The sequence below is a fragment of the Haemaphysalis longicornis genome, unplaced genomic scaffold, assembly GCF_048455015.1.
Source record: "Haemaphysalis longicornis isolate Haplotype H1 unplaced genomic scaffold, Haemaphysalis longicornis Haplotype H1 scaffold_7, whole genome shotgun sequence".
NCBI classification, from domain to species: Eukaryota; Metazoa; Arthropoda; class Arachnida; order Ixodida; family Ixodidae; genus Haemaphysalis; species Haemaphysalis longicornis.
Genome location: NW_027526422.1, coordinates 31,395,719 through 31,413,275, shown reverse-complemented (window position 1 = coordinate 31,413,275; position 17,557 = coordinate 31,395,719). Strand labels below are relative to the sequence as shown.

Sequence of the window (17,557 nt, the reverse complement as noted above, 5' to 3'; positions counted from 1 at the left end):
TATTTGTTGCATTGTGCTCGTGCAGTAAGCGTCCTCCGAGTTTCCACAATAGCTCACATCTAGCAATTGCATTTCTTAAACAAAAAAGCGTTCGCAGATGCGTAGTCGTGCTGCTGACCGCTGTGCTTGTTCGCCCAGTGCAAAAAATGCTTCCCGCACCCTGGTTTACGCTGTACGGTAAAAATATCAGTTGATTTTATTTCCTTAGTACCTATGTTGACTTCGCTGACTCTTCTACACCTTCAAGAGGCCTTATATTTTCCTACTGGCGTACCAATCAGCGAAGCGTCACATGTGCGCTTGTGCAGCGCTTGTGTGAAGCGACCTTGACTTCGAGCTAGATACAGAGAACAAACTAACGAAGTAAAGAAAGGCACATTCTTCCATTCACAAACGTGTTGTGGCTTAGTTTCAATTGATCGAGCGAATTGCCATGCCCCGTCGGCGGCCAGCGGACTAAACGTTGGGGCGACTGACTCGGTCGCGGAAGGTCGGCGAGCCGTGGAGTAGCGCAGCCAATTGCCAGCTCCTCTCCTGCTGACGTCACACAAAAACGCCAAAGAAAATGGGCGAGAGTGCAGAGAGGAGGACAGCATTTTCTAATTGATTTTTCTACTAAATAAATTCGCGTAAATGCGCTCAGAGTGGTCGAAACAGGGCCTAGGGACTCCGGACTACAATTTGCGCTCGTAATCCCGCATTGTTTACAAATCACTTCAGTGTCCCTTTAAGGAGTACCCCAGTAAACTCTGTCTGCAACGCGAAAAATCGGGATGCTTTGTTTAAGCAAAATGCTAATTTGGTCATGCTGATGCACGTGATCGTTATAATAGAAAAAATGGGAATCATCGCCCCCCCCCCCCCCCCAGAAGAGCTGCAAAACAAAATTAAAGAAAACAACAAACGCGTGGCACGATTCTCTGGCAATGCATTCCTGTACAGTAGTGAAGTCGACTTTGAAGGGAGACATTGTGCAGGGCTTCATGTGCCTTCATATCTGCATACATTGCCCTGGTGACACGCCTTCCCAGTAATTCATGTGTGTATAAAAGTAAAGCCGAGTTTAAAGGGTCTCGCTGAACATCAAAGCGGCCAACAAGAGTGCTTGCGGAATTGCAGACAATATGTCAGGCCACGTCCGCCTTTAGTCTCTACCTCCCCTTGGTTTTGCCAAGAAATAAAAATCAAATATTCAAATGCTCAAATATCTGAAATACGTGTAGATTGGTTTTTCTTCCGACAAAGAAGCTGCCCCTAGGTTTCGCAGTGCGTCATAGTGGTGCGCCATACACGAACATCCGCTCTGCCTCGCAGTTATAGAGCCATCAGATGCCTCTGTGTTATAATAGAGCCGTGTTTTGCCTTAGTGGATGCCTAGGTAGCGCTTTCCTTCAAATCACCATGTCCCTAAGTATGTGTGCATGCTTTTGCGTCCAGCTCGACCTACTTCTGTGTACTGTTTTCTGTGTACCTGCAAATGTGTACTGTTTCTGGGAACATTGTCGCGCTGTGTTTAATGTGTTGTTTAATGTCTCAATGTTATGTTGCGGTACATGCGACTAGTATGTATGCGATATCTTGACTGGACCTTCAATAAACGGTGCTCATGATATTAACTCGTCGTCTCCCGCTTCTTCGTTTGCTCCATTTTGTTCGCCGCATCTCCGAAGTCTGGCGGGGCCTGCTGGACTATTGCCCGTCTCCTAGCGCGCTCCGTAATATAGCCAAGACTCATGTACCAGGCACGGTTCCCGCACATGATGCGAGAGGACTGGGACCGGCTGGAGGCTATTAACAGGGCCACCATGCGCATCATTACTGGCCTCCCCCGCCTAACACCAATTCCGCAGCTCCAAGCAGAAGCCCAGCAAAAAACGCTAGATGAACTCATTCATCAGCGTCGTTCCGCACGCCTGCTGAAACGTGGACTGGTTCCAGAGGCAGCAGCTCTCGCCGCGTACATGGGCCAGCCGCCGAATACGATGCCACCCTCCGCCGCATGGCCGCCCTGGCTGCACCATCAGGTGACAGACAACAAGCCTCTGACAAGGCTACACGTCCGTACCTCGGTCCTTCACCACAGCCTTCAGATGCAGGCCTTCATGTCCCTGACTGGACGCCTAAGACGCAACCGCTGGTTGTCCAGGCTTTTGTCGATGCCGGGGCATACGACTGCTTCGTCACCACGGCCTTGACGTGTCCCTCCTACCCTGCCCTAAATCAAAGCAGCGCGTACAAGTCTTTCCGTGCCCTACCAAGCCTGCTAGCTGAACTTACTGCCATTCGGGGTAGCTTACAGGCGCTTCCATCGACTTTGACTGCTGGAGAAAAGCTGGAACTTTATACTGACTCAACAGCAGCGATTCGGGATTTGCGTCGCGTTGCGCGTTGTACAAGCCTGGCTGCATACATTCACGCGATTATGGACACCTACCCATGCCCTGTCCGCGTTTTGTGGATTCTCCGGGACATGCTTTCTGCCCAGATAGCGGCGGATCGCGCCTGCCACAGAGACCTCCCACAGCCACTACCACTTCTTCCAGTATCTACCATATAAGAACTGCTGGTGGAAAAGGAAACCCTCCGTCGCGCCACGCGTGCTTTACTTCCACCGCGTGGAACTGACCTTCCCAGTGGGCTCGCTCGTTCGGAGGAGGTCGCGCTGCGGAGGCTTCGGGTTGGGGTGGCCTTATCCCCAACAGCTACCCGCGCTTGGCCTGCCCGATATCACGCGCCGTTTGCGGACACTTGCCCCTTATGTGTGCTTCCTGTGTCAGAAGCTGACGTAGAACATTTGCTGTGCACTTGCCCAGGCCTTCGAGACGCCCGAACGCAACACCTCTGAGGCCCAGGGCTCCATCCTGGCAGACCTCCAGATTTCAAGCGCTGGATATTGGGACCCCAGCACCGGTCTCTTCTTGGATTTTCGGGTGTTATGGGTGGGGTGTTGTACGTATGGAAACTTTTTTCTTATGCCATAGGGCAATCTTTCGCAAAAGAAAGTTTGTATGGTGAACAGAATTGAATTTAAGAAAAGATTCGTACGCAAATCATGTCGATTGTCGAAAAACAGATCACCGATGCCTTGGCTGCTCTCAACAAAACCATTACCGACACTGCCCAGACTCTCCTTCGGCTCACGGACTCCCTCACCCAGTGCATGGCCGCGCTAGAACAGGCCAACCCAGCCAACCTTACTCAGGCTATTCTGCAGCGCCTTGACGCCCTCGAAGACGACAGGACTCCTCAACCGAAGAAGCCGAAGGTTTCTCAGCATCCTGATGCCCAGATAGCCGCCACCACCCCCCTCCCGTCAGATGATGATTGACCCCTCCGTGATCAATGGAACTGCCGGTCATATGACAGCAGAAAAGCCCAGCTCGGTCACTACATACGCCAATCTCCACCCGGATGTTATTGCCCTCCAGGAAACCGATACGCCAACCTCACCCCTTCGTGGCTTCGAATGTTTAAACCCAGGATCCCTCTCACCGCACAGCAGTGTTCGTCCTTGAACGTTCACGGCGCAACAGCATGATATTCCTTCATCCATTAACCACACTTTCGTTGAGATTCTCCCAACCCACCCGGCTCAACACAGCCTCGATCTTTATCCTCAACGTGTACAGTCCTCCCCAACACCCTCTTAAGAATATCGACCCCCTCTTCCTGACAGCTACACCTTTTTTTTCTGCTTGGGGACTTCAACGCCCCTCACCACTCATGGGGTTATAACCAAGCCACAAGGAAAGTCACGGCCTTCCTTCACGCAACGCAGCACCACGCATTCACGCTGTGCAACGACTTAGCCCTCCCGACCCGTATAGGGAACAGTGTTTCACACGTTACCAACCCGGACATGACTTTCGCTCGAAATGCCCGTCACCTCGAATGGCAGAGACGACCGGATACTTTGGAAAGTGACCATCACATTCTGGCGCTCACTATTCGCCACCTTCCTCTCAAGCGTAAAATCGGTCACGCTACTCTCACCCATTGGTCTTCGTTCCGCAAGGATCCCACCTCTCTGCCAGATGACATCACGGACGTCGAAGAATAGACATCGCAGCTCCTGTCCCTGGTTCAGAAGTACACAACCGTTATCCCCCTCACTACAACCAATCCCTCTGTGGACGCCCATCTCGCACATTTGTGGGAAGCCCTACAAGGCTGAGTAAACCGCTTGAAGACCCGCAAGCACAATCGCTCGCTAAAGCGCCGCATCGCTCAAGTCACCCAGCGTGCCGCAGAATACGCTCGAACCCTACAAACACAAAATTGGCGATCATTCTACGACGAGCTGCAGGGTACGCTTAGCACAAAGCGTGCGTGGCGTATTCTGAGACATCTGCTGGGCTCAAAACACTCCAAGACTGCCACGTATCGCCACATTCAACATGTGATTTATAACTACCCCCATCCCCCATCCCACCTTCTAGACATCTCAGGCACGAAGTTTTTAGGGGCGAAGCTCCTTAAGGCGTGGGTCTGTCCATCCTCGACGTATGTATGTAGCCACCTCTAGTTTAGTTCTTAGATTGTTTACTAGATGGCGTGGCTACCTCTAGTTTAGTTCTTGGATTGTTTACTAGATGGCGGTACTTGTATATGATGAAAAGATGCGCTTGGATTGTTTACTAGATGGCGTGGCTACCTCTAGTTTAGTTCTTGGATTGTTTACTAGATGGCGGGGAGCGTTGTAATAAAATCCGTTCGCTGTTGGCGCGCGCTCGGAGTCGCCCGATGGATAAGGCTGCAGATGTGCGGGCCCGCGAGGCAGAAGCGCTCCGTGAAGCTGCGCGACGCCGCCGCCAAGATCCTGCCGTACGAGAGCGGGAGGCCGAAGCGTGTCGTCTGGCTGCGCGACGACGCCGCCAAGATACCAGCGTTCGAGAACGAGAGGCCCAAGCGTCACGGCAACGGCGCGAGGACCCTGCCGTACGCGAAGCGGCACGGCTGCGGCGCGAAGAGGATCTCCAAAACGTCAGAGAACGGGAAGCGGCGAGAAAGCGCGCGCATCGGCAGGCAGACCCCGATGCAGTGAGAGCTCGTGAGGCGTCTGCAAAACGCATCAGGCGAGCTCAGCCCCAAGGTGCCGACGCGCGGTTTAAGCGAGACTTTCTAGACGTTACGTTCGGACACAGATGTAGTGGGCGAACTTTCACTGAAGAGTCACGGTTTTACCGATGATTTCCCTTCAGGAGCTTCGCCCACTCATCATCATTCACCCCGTGGATATGCTGTGAATTTTTTTGGTCCCCCGCAAACCCCGCCACCTTTTCCATCTAACGATTACATGGGTACACAGAACCCCGCGCTTGATGCCTCCTTCTCGATTCAAGAATTGAAGCAGGCCCTCGCCCGCATCACACGCAATACCACTTCTGGAAAGTAGTAGTAGTAGGATCTAATAACCAACAAGACTTTACAAAATCTCGATGAAGACACCCTCAACTCCCTCCTTGCCCTCTTCAACAAGGACTGGGCAGCCGGCACCCTTCCTATTCAGTGGCGCCAAGCTGACAGCACCCTCATCCCGAAACCGCACAAACCAATCTCCATTGACAACCTTCGCCCTGTTTCCTTCACATCATGCCTGGGTAAACGCTTCGAGCACCTCGTTCACTCCCGACTTACGGCATTCCTGGAGGACAATGACCTCTATCATCGTACTATGTTTGGATTTCGAGCACACCTGTCTACCCAAAATGTGCTATTACAACTTAAAGAGCAAATTATCGAAAATTTAAGCAAAACGCACCCCAGTTCCATACTTGCATTAGATGTACAAGGAACATTTGATAATGTCACGCATGCAGCAATACTCCAAGGACTCCAAACAACCAATCCCTTGGAGGCCACATACAACTTCGTCCGGGCCTTTCTCAAGAACCGCGCCGCAACCCTCCGTACTGGCCTCCTCCAGTCTGACCCTTTCCCGACTCCGCGGAAAGGAACCCCAAAGGTTTCTGTTATCTCCCCACTCCTTTTTAACATAGCCCTTCTTCAACTCCCAGCCCAGCTTTCTGCCATCCCCAACCTTCAGCACGCTTTCTATGGCGATGACCTCACGTTTTGGACTAACACGGGATCCCCCGGAGATCAACAAGACATTTTCCAGCAAGCCGTTGATTGCACACTCAGATAACTGCAACAGGGGGTCTGACATGTGCACCACATAAATCTGCACTCCTCGTTCTTCGATCCCGCACCCGAGGCCGACCTCCAAACCTCACTCCGGACCCGTCAGTCACCATCGAGTCCACACCCGTTCCCGAAGTGCTCTCATCCCTCCGTATACTTGGTGTGACGTTCCTCGCAGATGGCTCTGGGACGGCGATTCTCGCACAGCTTCATGTCACAGTCACCCAGCTCAGACATCTAATCAGAAGAATCTGCACCCAGCGCCATGGCCTAAAAGAACCAGACACTTTACGTCTTGTTCAAGCCCTACTGATTAGCCGCATTACATATGGTACTCCTTACGTCAACCTCAAACCAAAAGAACATACCAAATTAGACACCCTAATCAGGAAATCGTACAAAATCGCCCTCGGCCTCCCAGTAGTTACGCCTACTGCCCGGCTTCTGCAATTAGGTATCACAATTCCCTATCTGAGCTCGTCGAAGCACAGCGCGTCTAGCAACTCACTCCCCTTGCCCTCACCCCTACGGGCTGCACGGTACTGCATAAACTAGGGTACCCCAGTCCTCTGCGTTTAGACACCCCCCAGCGTATCTCTCCGTCACTCCACTCCCATATATTCGTGTCTCCCATCCCTAACCACATGCACCCTTCCTTAAATCAAGGCAGAAGACAGGCCCGCGTCACCCGCCTCCGAGCCGAATACCACAACAAACCGGACATCCGCTCCACGGACGTTGCTCCATATGCATCCCGCCCTGCTCACGCACTGGTTGTCGACTCCAAATCGGTCAATATTACCTCCGTCAGCCTGCTCCACGCAAGCACCACGACGGCTGAAGAGACAGCCATCGCTCTAGCAGCGACCACGGCTTCCTCTAACTACGTGGCAATCCTCACAGATTCGCAACAGGCTTGCCGCAGCTACCGCATCTCTCCCTCAGGGCTGAAGATCCTATCGTCAATCAAGGATCTCCCCCACATCCAGACTGTGTGGACACTGGGCCATTCTTCCCTCGAGGGAAACGAGGCGGCACACGCCGCTGCCCGCGCTTACATTCCGAGCGTTTTCGCCGACTGAAGAGGAACTTTCCGAACCCTCCATCTATCCCCCGGTCGCTTCCCGACACACTTAAATATTACATCATTATCGCCAACTGCGGCCTCAATACCCTCCTCCTCACCCATCCCTCAGCACACAGGCTGCTCGCATTGGGCGTTGACTACAGACCAATACATTCTACAACACCTCGATACTCCACTACATCTCTCCCTCCACTTACCCCTACAACTGCCCCTCTTGCTCCGTCCCGAACACTACCTACCACCTGTTCTGGGAATTCCCCTACGTGCCAAACCCCCTACCTTTCCCATCTCCTGAGCAGTAAGAGCGCGAGCTGGCCAGCTCGCGGTGCGAGGACCAAGAACGCCTCATCGCTCGCGCCCAAGCAGCTGCGCTAGGTCGCGGCTATCTGGACTAAGAAAGCCACCCACTTTTATGCTCAATAAACGTTTTCCAATTAAAAAATCCGGTGAACAATAGATCCACCGCCGTCAGTGCTGCCGCAACATGCACGGATGACAGTATGGCTGGGAAAAAAAAACTATTGTAGATCCCACAAATCCCGCAAGGGCGTAAGGAGTGCTCAAGCTGCAAAGGGCAGCTTTTTATGGCGTAGCATTCTTTGCCGAGTACCCCACAGCCAGGACCATGTAACGCCCTGCATTTCCACAAAAATGCACATAGCGCAGAAGTTGCTCATGTAATCGCTATAATAGCGTAAAGGGAGATAACTGGTCGCACGGAATTTTGAAAACCTATGAAAATACCGAAAAATATAAAAATATTGCGGAAACGTGCGAATCGTGTAACTCCCTGCATTTCCAGAATAACGCGGATCTCGCGAAAATTTTACCTGCAAGCGTTACAATAGCGTAATAAAAATAATTGGTCAAACGAAATTAAAAAAAAAACAATATATAATAAAACGAAAAATACAGAAAACGCAAAACGTATAACCCCCTGTAGTAGTAGTAGTAGTAAGTATTGTTGAATAAGGCGGACTTAGCCTTGCATAGCTGCCGGCAATTGCTCCGCCTAATCGTCCCCAATACCATATCAAATCTCTCAAAGTCATAACACATCACTTAGTCCTAAAATAACAGACCCGCTATGTCACCACACCTCACTTAGTCCTGTGGACTGCAAGAATCCGAGTAGGAGATGAGACACCTCTCTTCGCACAATCCAGTGGTCCCTAGGAAAAATAATGTCCTCTGATGTAGCATGGGGCACTCCTAACTTCTGGAGATCACGAAAAAAGTTCGTCCGCTCAGGGTTGGTTTTGGAGCAGTTCATAATGAAGTGATCAATGTCACCAATCACACTGCACGAGGGGCACAAAGGGGATGAAACAATGTTGATTTTATGTAGCCAAGCTGGTGTACGGGCTGAGTCTGTTCTTACGCGGTGGAGCAGACAGGCTTCGGCTCTTTTCAGGCCCTTCGTCACGACTGGTTGATGTACTGGTCGCCACAGCTGCCTAAAGTGCTCGCGAACGGTCTGTTTCTGTATGCGTTGGAAATCGCACCGCGTTTGCACCGTCCTTGTAGAAGATAAGGCGTCCTTGGCTAAGCTGTCAGCATGTTCGTTTCCAGCTACAACGACGTGCGACGGGATCCACTGGAATTGCACGGTGAAGCCTTCATGCTTAAGCCGCTTTAGTAGGAGTAGGGATCGCTGACAGGTCTTTTCAACAGGTATACCCCGCTGCAATAGGTGAAGAGCTGACTTTGAATCGCTGAATATTGTGACTTTTTGCCTTTCAAACGATGACAGTTGGCGCAACGCAGCTTCTATGGCAACACACTCACTCGCTGTAGATGAAACCAAAGGCGTCACCCTGGCAGCCCACGAAATATTCAAACTGGGTATGAAAAAAGCCGCCGCGCACACCCCACTATTTGCGTCAACCGATCCATCAGTGTATATGTGCAGAGAGTCCCCGTATTCCCGTTCCAAATGCTCCAGCACCAGCGATAGGGCTTCAGCAATAGGTGTACAACGCTTCGAGCGCATATGAGGGATGGTCAATGCACAATCCACACTCTCGTGGGACCAAGGCGGGTCCAAAGTAGCCCTTTTCCCAGGCCATTTGGGACTTCCACAACAAAGCAGATTTTGCGGAAGTTCCACCTGTAATCGTTATATCAGCGTAAATGGAGATAATTTATCGAAAGAAATTTTGAAATACTATAAACATACGACAAAAACATACGGAAAATGTCAACACGTATGCCGCATATAGCTCCCGCTTTAATCGGTATAATAGCGTAAATGGAGATAACTGACGGAGCGAAATTTCGAAAAAATAATAAATAATAAAAATATAAAAAATACGGGAAATGGCAAACTGTATAACGCCCTGCATTTCCACAATAATGCAATTTTGAAAAAGTTCCACGTGTAATCGTTACAGTAGCTTAAAAGGAGATAATTGGTCGGACAGGATTTAGAAAAACCCAAACATCTGGCTGTAAAGAACTCACACTCAAGACAAGCGGCATAAGAATGCTACGCGTTAGTATACCCTTCCCAGAATTTCTGCACAATTCATTTCCTTCCATTCCCTCTCATGTTGCCTTTTGTACGGTACGGAGAGAAATAAATAGCTTATCTTATCTTAAATCAGAAAGCTCTCGCATGAGAAAATAAAAATGCGCAGAATTAATGCAACCGTTTGCTAAAGCACAGCGAGCAGCTGTCTTTTTGGTGCACTCACCCGTTACACTGAAGTGCAAATGCCTCAAACTCATTACACACCCCGAACACGCATCCCTCCTGCGTGTACCACAGCCACACACGTGTGTACCCGCGATAACGCTAATTGGATTGAATATGAACAAACTTTATTCGTGCCGACAGCTGGGCGCTCGCGCGCCCCGACAAGGGCCTACGTTTATTCGGGGTTGCCGTTACTCGGCACGGGTCCCTGCTTGCCGTTGCCTGCCGTTGCCGGATCGCTGGGTCCCTGCCTTTCGACCGCCCCGATGACCTGCTGGACGGGCCAAAGTTGTTGGTCTTAATCGTGCCTCTTCGCAGCTGCCTGAAGCCGCGGCGGGATCGTTCATCTTGCTTCCTCTGGGTAATTGATGCAGTCCCACAAGATGTGCGTGTGGTCTACCGTCTCCCTCTAGCGTACCTTGCACTGGTCGTTCGGGTATGTCTCGGGGTACATGCAATGCACCAGTCCCGGGCTCGGTAGCGATCCAATCTGGAGCTGTCTCAGTAGCACTGCCTCCGCTGTACTCTGCCTTGGGTGCGGGGGTGTGAGAGCCCTGCGAGCCAGGCGGTAGACCTTCTGGATGTCATTGTAGTCCGCCATGCGGTCCTTGGCCTCGAACCACGTCCGACGGTCGATCGCCGGGCGCGGTTCGTTTGCGCTCGCGCCGCTGCGTGTGCCGTCTCGTCGTGGTTGTCTTTGCGTTCCGACGCGTCGTCCGCGTGCGCCGGGAACCACTTTATTCGCACTTTTCTGTCTTGCAGTTTCGCCGTTCGCAATACGCGCTTGGCCTCCCTGCAGATTCGGCCTTTGGTGAAGTTTCGCACTGCCTCTCTCGAGTCATTCAGCACCGTGTGGCCGTCAGCGTCGGCGAGGGCCTGGGCGATGTCCACCTCTTCCGCTTGTTTCGCTCCGGTGCTTCTCGCGCTCGCTGCCGTCCTCGTGGCACCGGTCGACTCGTCGATGACTACCGCTGCGAAGGCGTTCCGTCGGCACTTTGCCGCGTCCACGTATCGCGATAACGCTGAGAAATGTGCAACGCGCATAGAGGATCTCCCGCCACGGCGAATCCGCAAGGCCCTCAGGGAAAGCCCATCATGCCACAGTGCTGACTATTTTACTTTACATGTACCGTTATGGATGGGCCGAACCTTGGTCTCCAAAATGCGCGTAGAGGAAGTTCAGCACCTGGAGGGATGCCGCGCCGTTCAGCCAGGAGCACATGCGCTGAGCGGCAGACAACTACTCATATGAGTTTGGTGTTTAACGGCATAGACACTTTACAGTGTATGAATAACACTTGTTCGCTGCAAAACAAATGCGAAGCATACCCCCGAGTCGTAGTAGGTGGCCATGTCGTCGAGGCGGCGCGTGAGGCTCTGCTTGAAGATCTCGACGAGTGCACGGAACTGCGCGTCCAGCTCCTGCACGCGCAACAGCGGGCCCAGCGTGCGCAGTAGGGAAGAGGCGAGAGACAGCGCGGGGCCGCCGCTCGGTGGGCCCGATGTGACCAGCCAGGTGCCCACGCCGCTCGAAGTGTTGGCCACGGAGGACTCCCGGGCCTCGTACGCCTCAAAGTCGTTGGCGGTCAGCAGGCCTCCTGCGCGGATTCGCTCCGTACGGTCAATGAACGGAGGTGGATGATGTCAAAAACAGCGCAATGTAAACAAGGACTGTGCACAGGTGGAAGAATGACGCCACAGCGCTTAAGTCAAAAGTGAAGGCTTATTGGAAAGCAACACGTATTCGTGATTGCCCACTTTCGTCACGATACGAGATTGCAACACATCCTATAAATTTTCCGGTGCAATGGAATGGGCGTTTGCTATCGAGTTGGCGTTCGTACAGCAATCGTATAAGAATGAGACTGAGCAGCACCGAAAAAAAATTAAAAAAGAAGGATGAAACCGAGGGAAGGGGAGCGGACATAACAGATGATAACAGGAAAGAAGAACGCGAAAGGGCTAATGAACACTCTCAAGATAAGCTTCAAAGTCCATACTTGTGTGGCACACGCAAAACCTGAAGTTCGCATGAGCGTAGTTTTACTCCAGTGAGGAACGCGAAATGACGAAAGAGGATTGGAGGGTGAAGGTGGCGGCGACCGCCACCCTTACGACTCCGCATGCCTGACGCCATTGGCTGAAATGACACAGGATATAAGAGAGAGATATATATAAAAAGAGGGAGGGAGAGAGATGCTAAGATCTACAGCGTAAATTGTGAAAGAAGTCGGAGAGAATCATGTTATCTCAGTGCCGTTGCAGTCGACCTGAGCGAGCGCAACAACCCACCCAAACAAGCAATAAAGAAGACAAATTTAAAAATGTCTGCTGTTTTCTTGCCCTATCGTGGCAAAAGCGACGGAAGCATAGCATGCGTTGTGCACATGCCGCATGGTGGTGGTGGTGGTAAAAACATTTATTCAACAGATTTGCGCTTGAAAGCGGGAGAAGCCCTCAGTCCAGGGCCCCTGCGGCGGCTGCGGTCCTGCGTGCCCGGTCCACCAACTGTCGCTGGTCCTCAGGGTCCGAACTGCACAGCGCGGCCTCCCACTGTTCGAGGGTGGGGGTGCGAATAATGAGGGCTTCTGGTGTGTTCTGGCAAGCCCACGTGGTGTGGTACAGTGTTGCATGTTCACTGCAGTGTGGGCATGTTGGTGTATATATTGTGGGGTGCATGATGTGCAGGAAGCTAAGGTGGGGGTATGTGTTGTAGTCTGTAGTTGCCGCCAGGTTACAGCCTCTTCTCGGGTAAGCTTCTGGTGCGGTGGTGGGTAGGCACATCTGGCAAGGCGGTGGTGTTGCAGAATTGCACGGAACTGCTGCTGGACAGGCTCTGGGTCACGGAGCGACTGGTGCGGTGCCTGGAGGGTGCATGCTCGGGCTGTAGCGTGTGCTCGCTCGTTTCCGTCGAGCCCTGCGTGACCTGGTGTCCATATCAGTATGGTAGGGTTCAGGGTACCCTTGTGCTTTTTTAGTAATCGGAGGGCGGATGTTGAGATGCGACCGTTGCCGTAGTTCCTGCATGCCTGTTGGCAGTCCGTAATTACGTGAAGTGGTTTATTCGAAGTTGCAGACGTCATTGCCAGTGCGATGGCCGTTTCTTCGGCTTCAACGATGTTTTTGGTTTGTACGGTCGCAGTGCAAACGACATCGCCTGAGCCGTCGATGACTCTTACTGCTGCGGCTGGATGGGTTGAATAGTGGGCCGCGTCCGTGAATCGCACATGGGGGTGGGCAGAGTACTTCCTTAGTAGGAATTGTACTCGCGCTTGTCTGCGCTGTACGTGATGCTCAGGGTGCATGTTTCGCGGGAGCGGAGCAACCCTGATCAGCGTACGGATGTCCTGTGGCACAGTTTCCGGTCGAGGGTGGCTGGCGTCCGCTATCTGGTAGCCTAGTTGCCTCAGCACCGTGCGACCAGTCGACGTTTGCCTTAGCCGCTCTAGTTGGCTGACAAGGTGGGCATCAATTATCTCCCGCACCTTGTTGTGCACCCCGAGCGCTTCCAGCTTACTAGTGGCGGTGTGAGGAGGGAGGCCAAGCGCTTGCTTGTACGCCTTCCGCAGTAGTATGTCAAGTTGGTCCTTTTCCCTCGGTTTCAGCGGGAGGTAAGGCGTAGAGTACACCACGCGGCTGACAACCAGTTGTTGCACCAACTTGATGACATCATCCTCCTTCATACCCTGGTGCCGGTTTGTTACTCGACTCACCATACGCATGATTTGCGAGGTAGTGTGGTTGAGGCGCTGGATGGTTAGCGTTCCTCCTCCGTCTTGCTGGATGTAAAGTCCCAGTATGCGGATGGTTGGGACTACGGGGATGTCGCTACCTTGGAGCTTTATTTGTATTGTGGTTTGTTCCAGTGGCTTGCCACGTGGCTTGCGCCTCAGAATGATGAGCTCGGACTTCTCCGGGGAGCACTGAAGGCCGCGCACACTGGCGTACTGTTGGACTGCGTCAGCAGCTTTCTGGAGCGCATCCTGCATGTCGCCTTCTGACCCACCAGTAGTCCAAATCGTGATGTCATCTGCATACAGTGCATGTTTAATCCCCGGGATGGTGTTAAGTTGTTGTGGCAGCTTCATCATAGCTATGTTAAATGATGTTGGAGAAAGCACCGATCCTTGAGGCTTTCCTTTGTTGGGCATGGTTTGAAGGTCCGTTCGTAGTGGTCCGATGCCCACAGTCGCCGTGCGATCGGTGAGGAATGCCTGGATATACTGGAACATTCGTTTTCCACAGTTCGTGTCACTTAGGTTTTCGAGGATGGCGGCGTGGCTCACATTGTCGAATGCTCCTTTCAAATCAAGAGCGAGGATAGCCCTGCTGGAGTGAGGAGAAATGTGCGCCAAGACGTCTTCCTTTAGTTGAAGGAGCCAGGGAAACCTACGAAGTTGGACACATTGCGCCCCATATCACTAACGTCGTGCGTAGGGAAGCTTTTTGAGCGTGTGATCCTCGCCCGCCTTCAACCATACATAGAAGCCCAAGACATTTACCCGCACACAATGTTCGGATTCCGGCCTCACCTATCAACCCATGACATCCTCCTTCAACTAAAGGAAGACGTCTTGGCGCACATTTCTCCTAAAAAACCCGCTACGATTGAACGAGTTGTTTCGGAACTTTCTTCGGTGTACAAGAAACGCGTGATTCCTCGGCTTTAGATTGCCCTGTCGGTGCCATAGCTAAACATTCCTGTAGGCGTAACGTTATCTGAGCCCATCATCTGACTATAGACACTGGGGCGCTTTCAATTACAGCGAAGCCGCAGTGTTTGGAAACAGGCGACTATTTCCGTTTCTGCAGGGGGCGGCTGCTCTTGCGCGCGGAAGTTCTAACTGCCTCTGCAGCGGCCTACGCGCTTGCCCGTACCGGCGGCTGCGATGTCGATCAACATCTGCTTGCCGATGACCCCCGTGTAGAATTCCTTGGCGCCCAGCTTGGCCACTCGGCGCAGCGTGTCGGACAGTGCTGGCCTGCGTAGGAGCTCGCCCTCACCCAGCAGCTGGCCCCCTTCTTTCTCGAACTGCGTTCTGCGAGTAGAAAAAGAAGAAGAAAGATAAATTGAGTGACGAAAGGAGAAAGCAGACATTGCGCAGCACCTCAGAAAACAAGACACAAGCAGTGAAACAACTCTGTCACCAGGCGCCATGCCAGTCCAATCCGTGTCCTGGTCAGACGCTAGGAAAATGAAACCTTCGGTCAGAGAGAACATCACTCACTCACTCACTCACTCACTCACTCACTCACTCACTCACTCACTCACTCACTCACTCACTCACTCACTCACTCACTCACTCACTCACTCACTCACTCACTCACTCACTCACTCGTTTATCTTACGACATACTTAATGACCATGCATCTAGCATAGACACGGCATGGCTTGCTCGTAATTAATTCTGCACTCTGCCAAAATGACAGACACGTCCCAAGAGCGAGCAATATTTCACCGTATGTTGGAGTGCTTCCACAGGTCTCCGCTCTTGCCGGACAGTACGCGACCCAGTGAGTCGGTGACGTTGAAGCCGTTCTCGCAGAGGTCGGCAACCGGGTCCACCTTGTAGTGCCAAGCCAGTTTCCCAAACAGCTTGTTGGCCAGCTCCAACCCTTTCAAGGCCCCCGGAACACCCAGCGTCTCCACTTCTGCGCGCGTCCACGAAAATGACAAAAATGTTAACGGGCGTACTTGCGCGAGTGCGCACAGTGCGTTTACTATGCCATACAGGGGGACGTATACGTGTGGAGATGGCGTTTGTTTCGCGCTTCATTCTATGTCATAAAGGAGATGAAAAAGGTTACCTTGGTTTTTTTTCACACACAGATGTGTCTAAACAACTTGCGCGTAACTTAATCCTTTCCACCTATAGTTGTATACGCATAGATACTGCAAGTCATCGTTTTCCAAATTTTCACCGAGGAAAATTTGAGAAGCATGGACGTACCTCTATTTTTTATCGTTACATATATAGTTACACATATCATTACATTAGACATCATCATTACAGCAATAATGTTATTACGGCTAATTAAGGAATCAACCCACAGTCATGTCAGACCGCATTTCAGCCGTTAACCGTCCAGCCAGAAAGCCGTGCAATGCCTCAAGTGAGCATGAAATTGACATTTAGTCTTGGAAAAAATCAACAACAGCCAGCTGCGGGAAGCAATTTGAGCGCTGAATTTTGGCCCTGATGGAATGCAGAGGCGAATGTCACGCACACAGTCCCAAAGTAGTTTTAGCTACCTTTGTCGCGGTTATACTTGTACAGTCAAACCCGGCTATAACGAACCCGGATAGAGCGAATTATGCTATATATCGAACAAAAATATTTCAGTTACGGAAATACATGGGAAACATATTCCTTATAATGAAGTTCACATCCGATATATCGAGCTCTGGGCGCCTAGAATGGCCGACGAAATGCATGATCTCGGAGCGGCGATTGAGATGTGGATTGGCCGCGACCACGGAGCAAGAGCGGCGACTGAGACATTGCGCCTCGCACGGAGCGACGTGACGCCTAATACTTTCCGGAACCGTTTCCGATGCGCGGGACTCGCGACGGAAGCTGCCCAGTCAGTGAGTGCGGACCAAGACAGCAGAATCGGTGAACTGTGGGACGAGCTCGCCAACGTTCCCGATGATGTCGCCAGTGAAATCCGTTCGACGCTTATAATGAAGCGCTTTCGGCAGTCGATGTGCTCCGGCAATGATTCTTAGATTTTTGAGGACGCGGACTCGAACTGGTGCAAACAATGTTTAGTGTAGAGAATGCTATGCTAGTTGAAGTCGCAAAACGAAAGTGAAAACAAAAATCACCGGCTTTTTTTGCAACGTGGGCAGTTAAGGCGGAAAGTAGCTTTGATACTTGCAATAGATGGATTATTTTGGTCTGGTAATGGCTACTGTACTGTGTTCGTTTCTGCATACGCGAATGGCGGAGTTGGGGAGGGGGCGGGGGGCTCCCGCGGATTGCGAACTCGTAACAATAAGCTCGTTATAGGCGGGTTCGGTTATATCGAACTATTGGATATATCGAACTAATCGCGGTGCATATTGCAGTTCGCTATAAACGGATTTGACTGTAGTACACACACGACCACGATGAAGTTCCGGAAGGTCTCCTGGAACTATTTAACATCTCCGGGCTAACATACCACATAAATCTCGCGAATGAGAAATCTGGCAACATTATTCTAACAACAGATACATTTTTAAAAATAGGGTGTGTTTTATCAGCACGCAACTGCTAAACTACGGCGAAAACAATTTACATGTCTTTCTACTACTGGTTTAGGAGGTAAGCTGGACAAGGGTAACGATGTTGAAGGTAACAAGGACACCTTCAACACCCGCTATATCCCCGGTGAAATAGGTATTGATGTTTTGTCATGAAGACAACCGCTCCTGCAAACCTGTCTGTTACCGAAAGAGCTCCGAGCACGCCAAAGCCCGGGGTGCGGAAACCTCTGTGCATGTAGCGTCTTGTCTTTTGCCTATTTCCTTCCTATGCTAACAAACGAGCCTGTTAGTTACCTTAGACAGAAAGAAAGCGGTTATGCATTTAGAAATGCTATTTGAAAATGCATGTTAAAAATATATTTAAAATATCCGGCGT

General features: G+C 51.5%; 1 protein-coding gene across 1 annotated transcript in view; it reads right to left on the bottom strand.

The window, feature by feature from the left end:
* LOC144145085 (scoloptoxin SSD14-like) overlaps window positions 1–17,557 on the bottom strand; it is a 54,381-nt gene that overhangs the window by 10,498 nt on the left and 26,326 nt on the right. The window contains exons 5-7 of the mRNA XM_077676577.1: window positions 15,389–15,581; window positions 14,808–14,968; window positions 11,259–11,527 (exon numbers count right to left, since the gene is read on the bottom strand). Of these exons, the coding sequence (XP_077532703.1) occupies window positions 11,259–11,527; window positions 14,808–14,968; window positions 15,389–15,581 (623 nt within the window). The remainder of the gene's footprint in view (window positions 1–11,258; window positions 11,528–14,807; window positions 14,969–15,388; window positions 15,582–17,557) is intronic.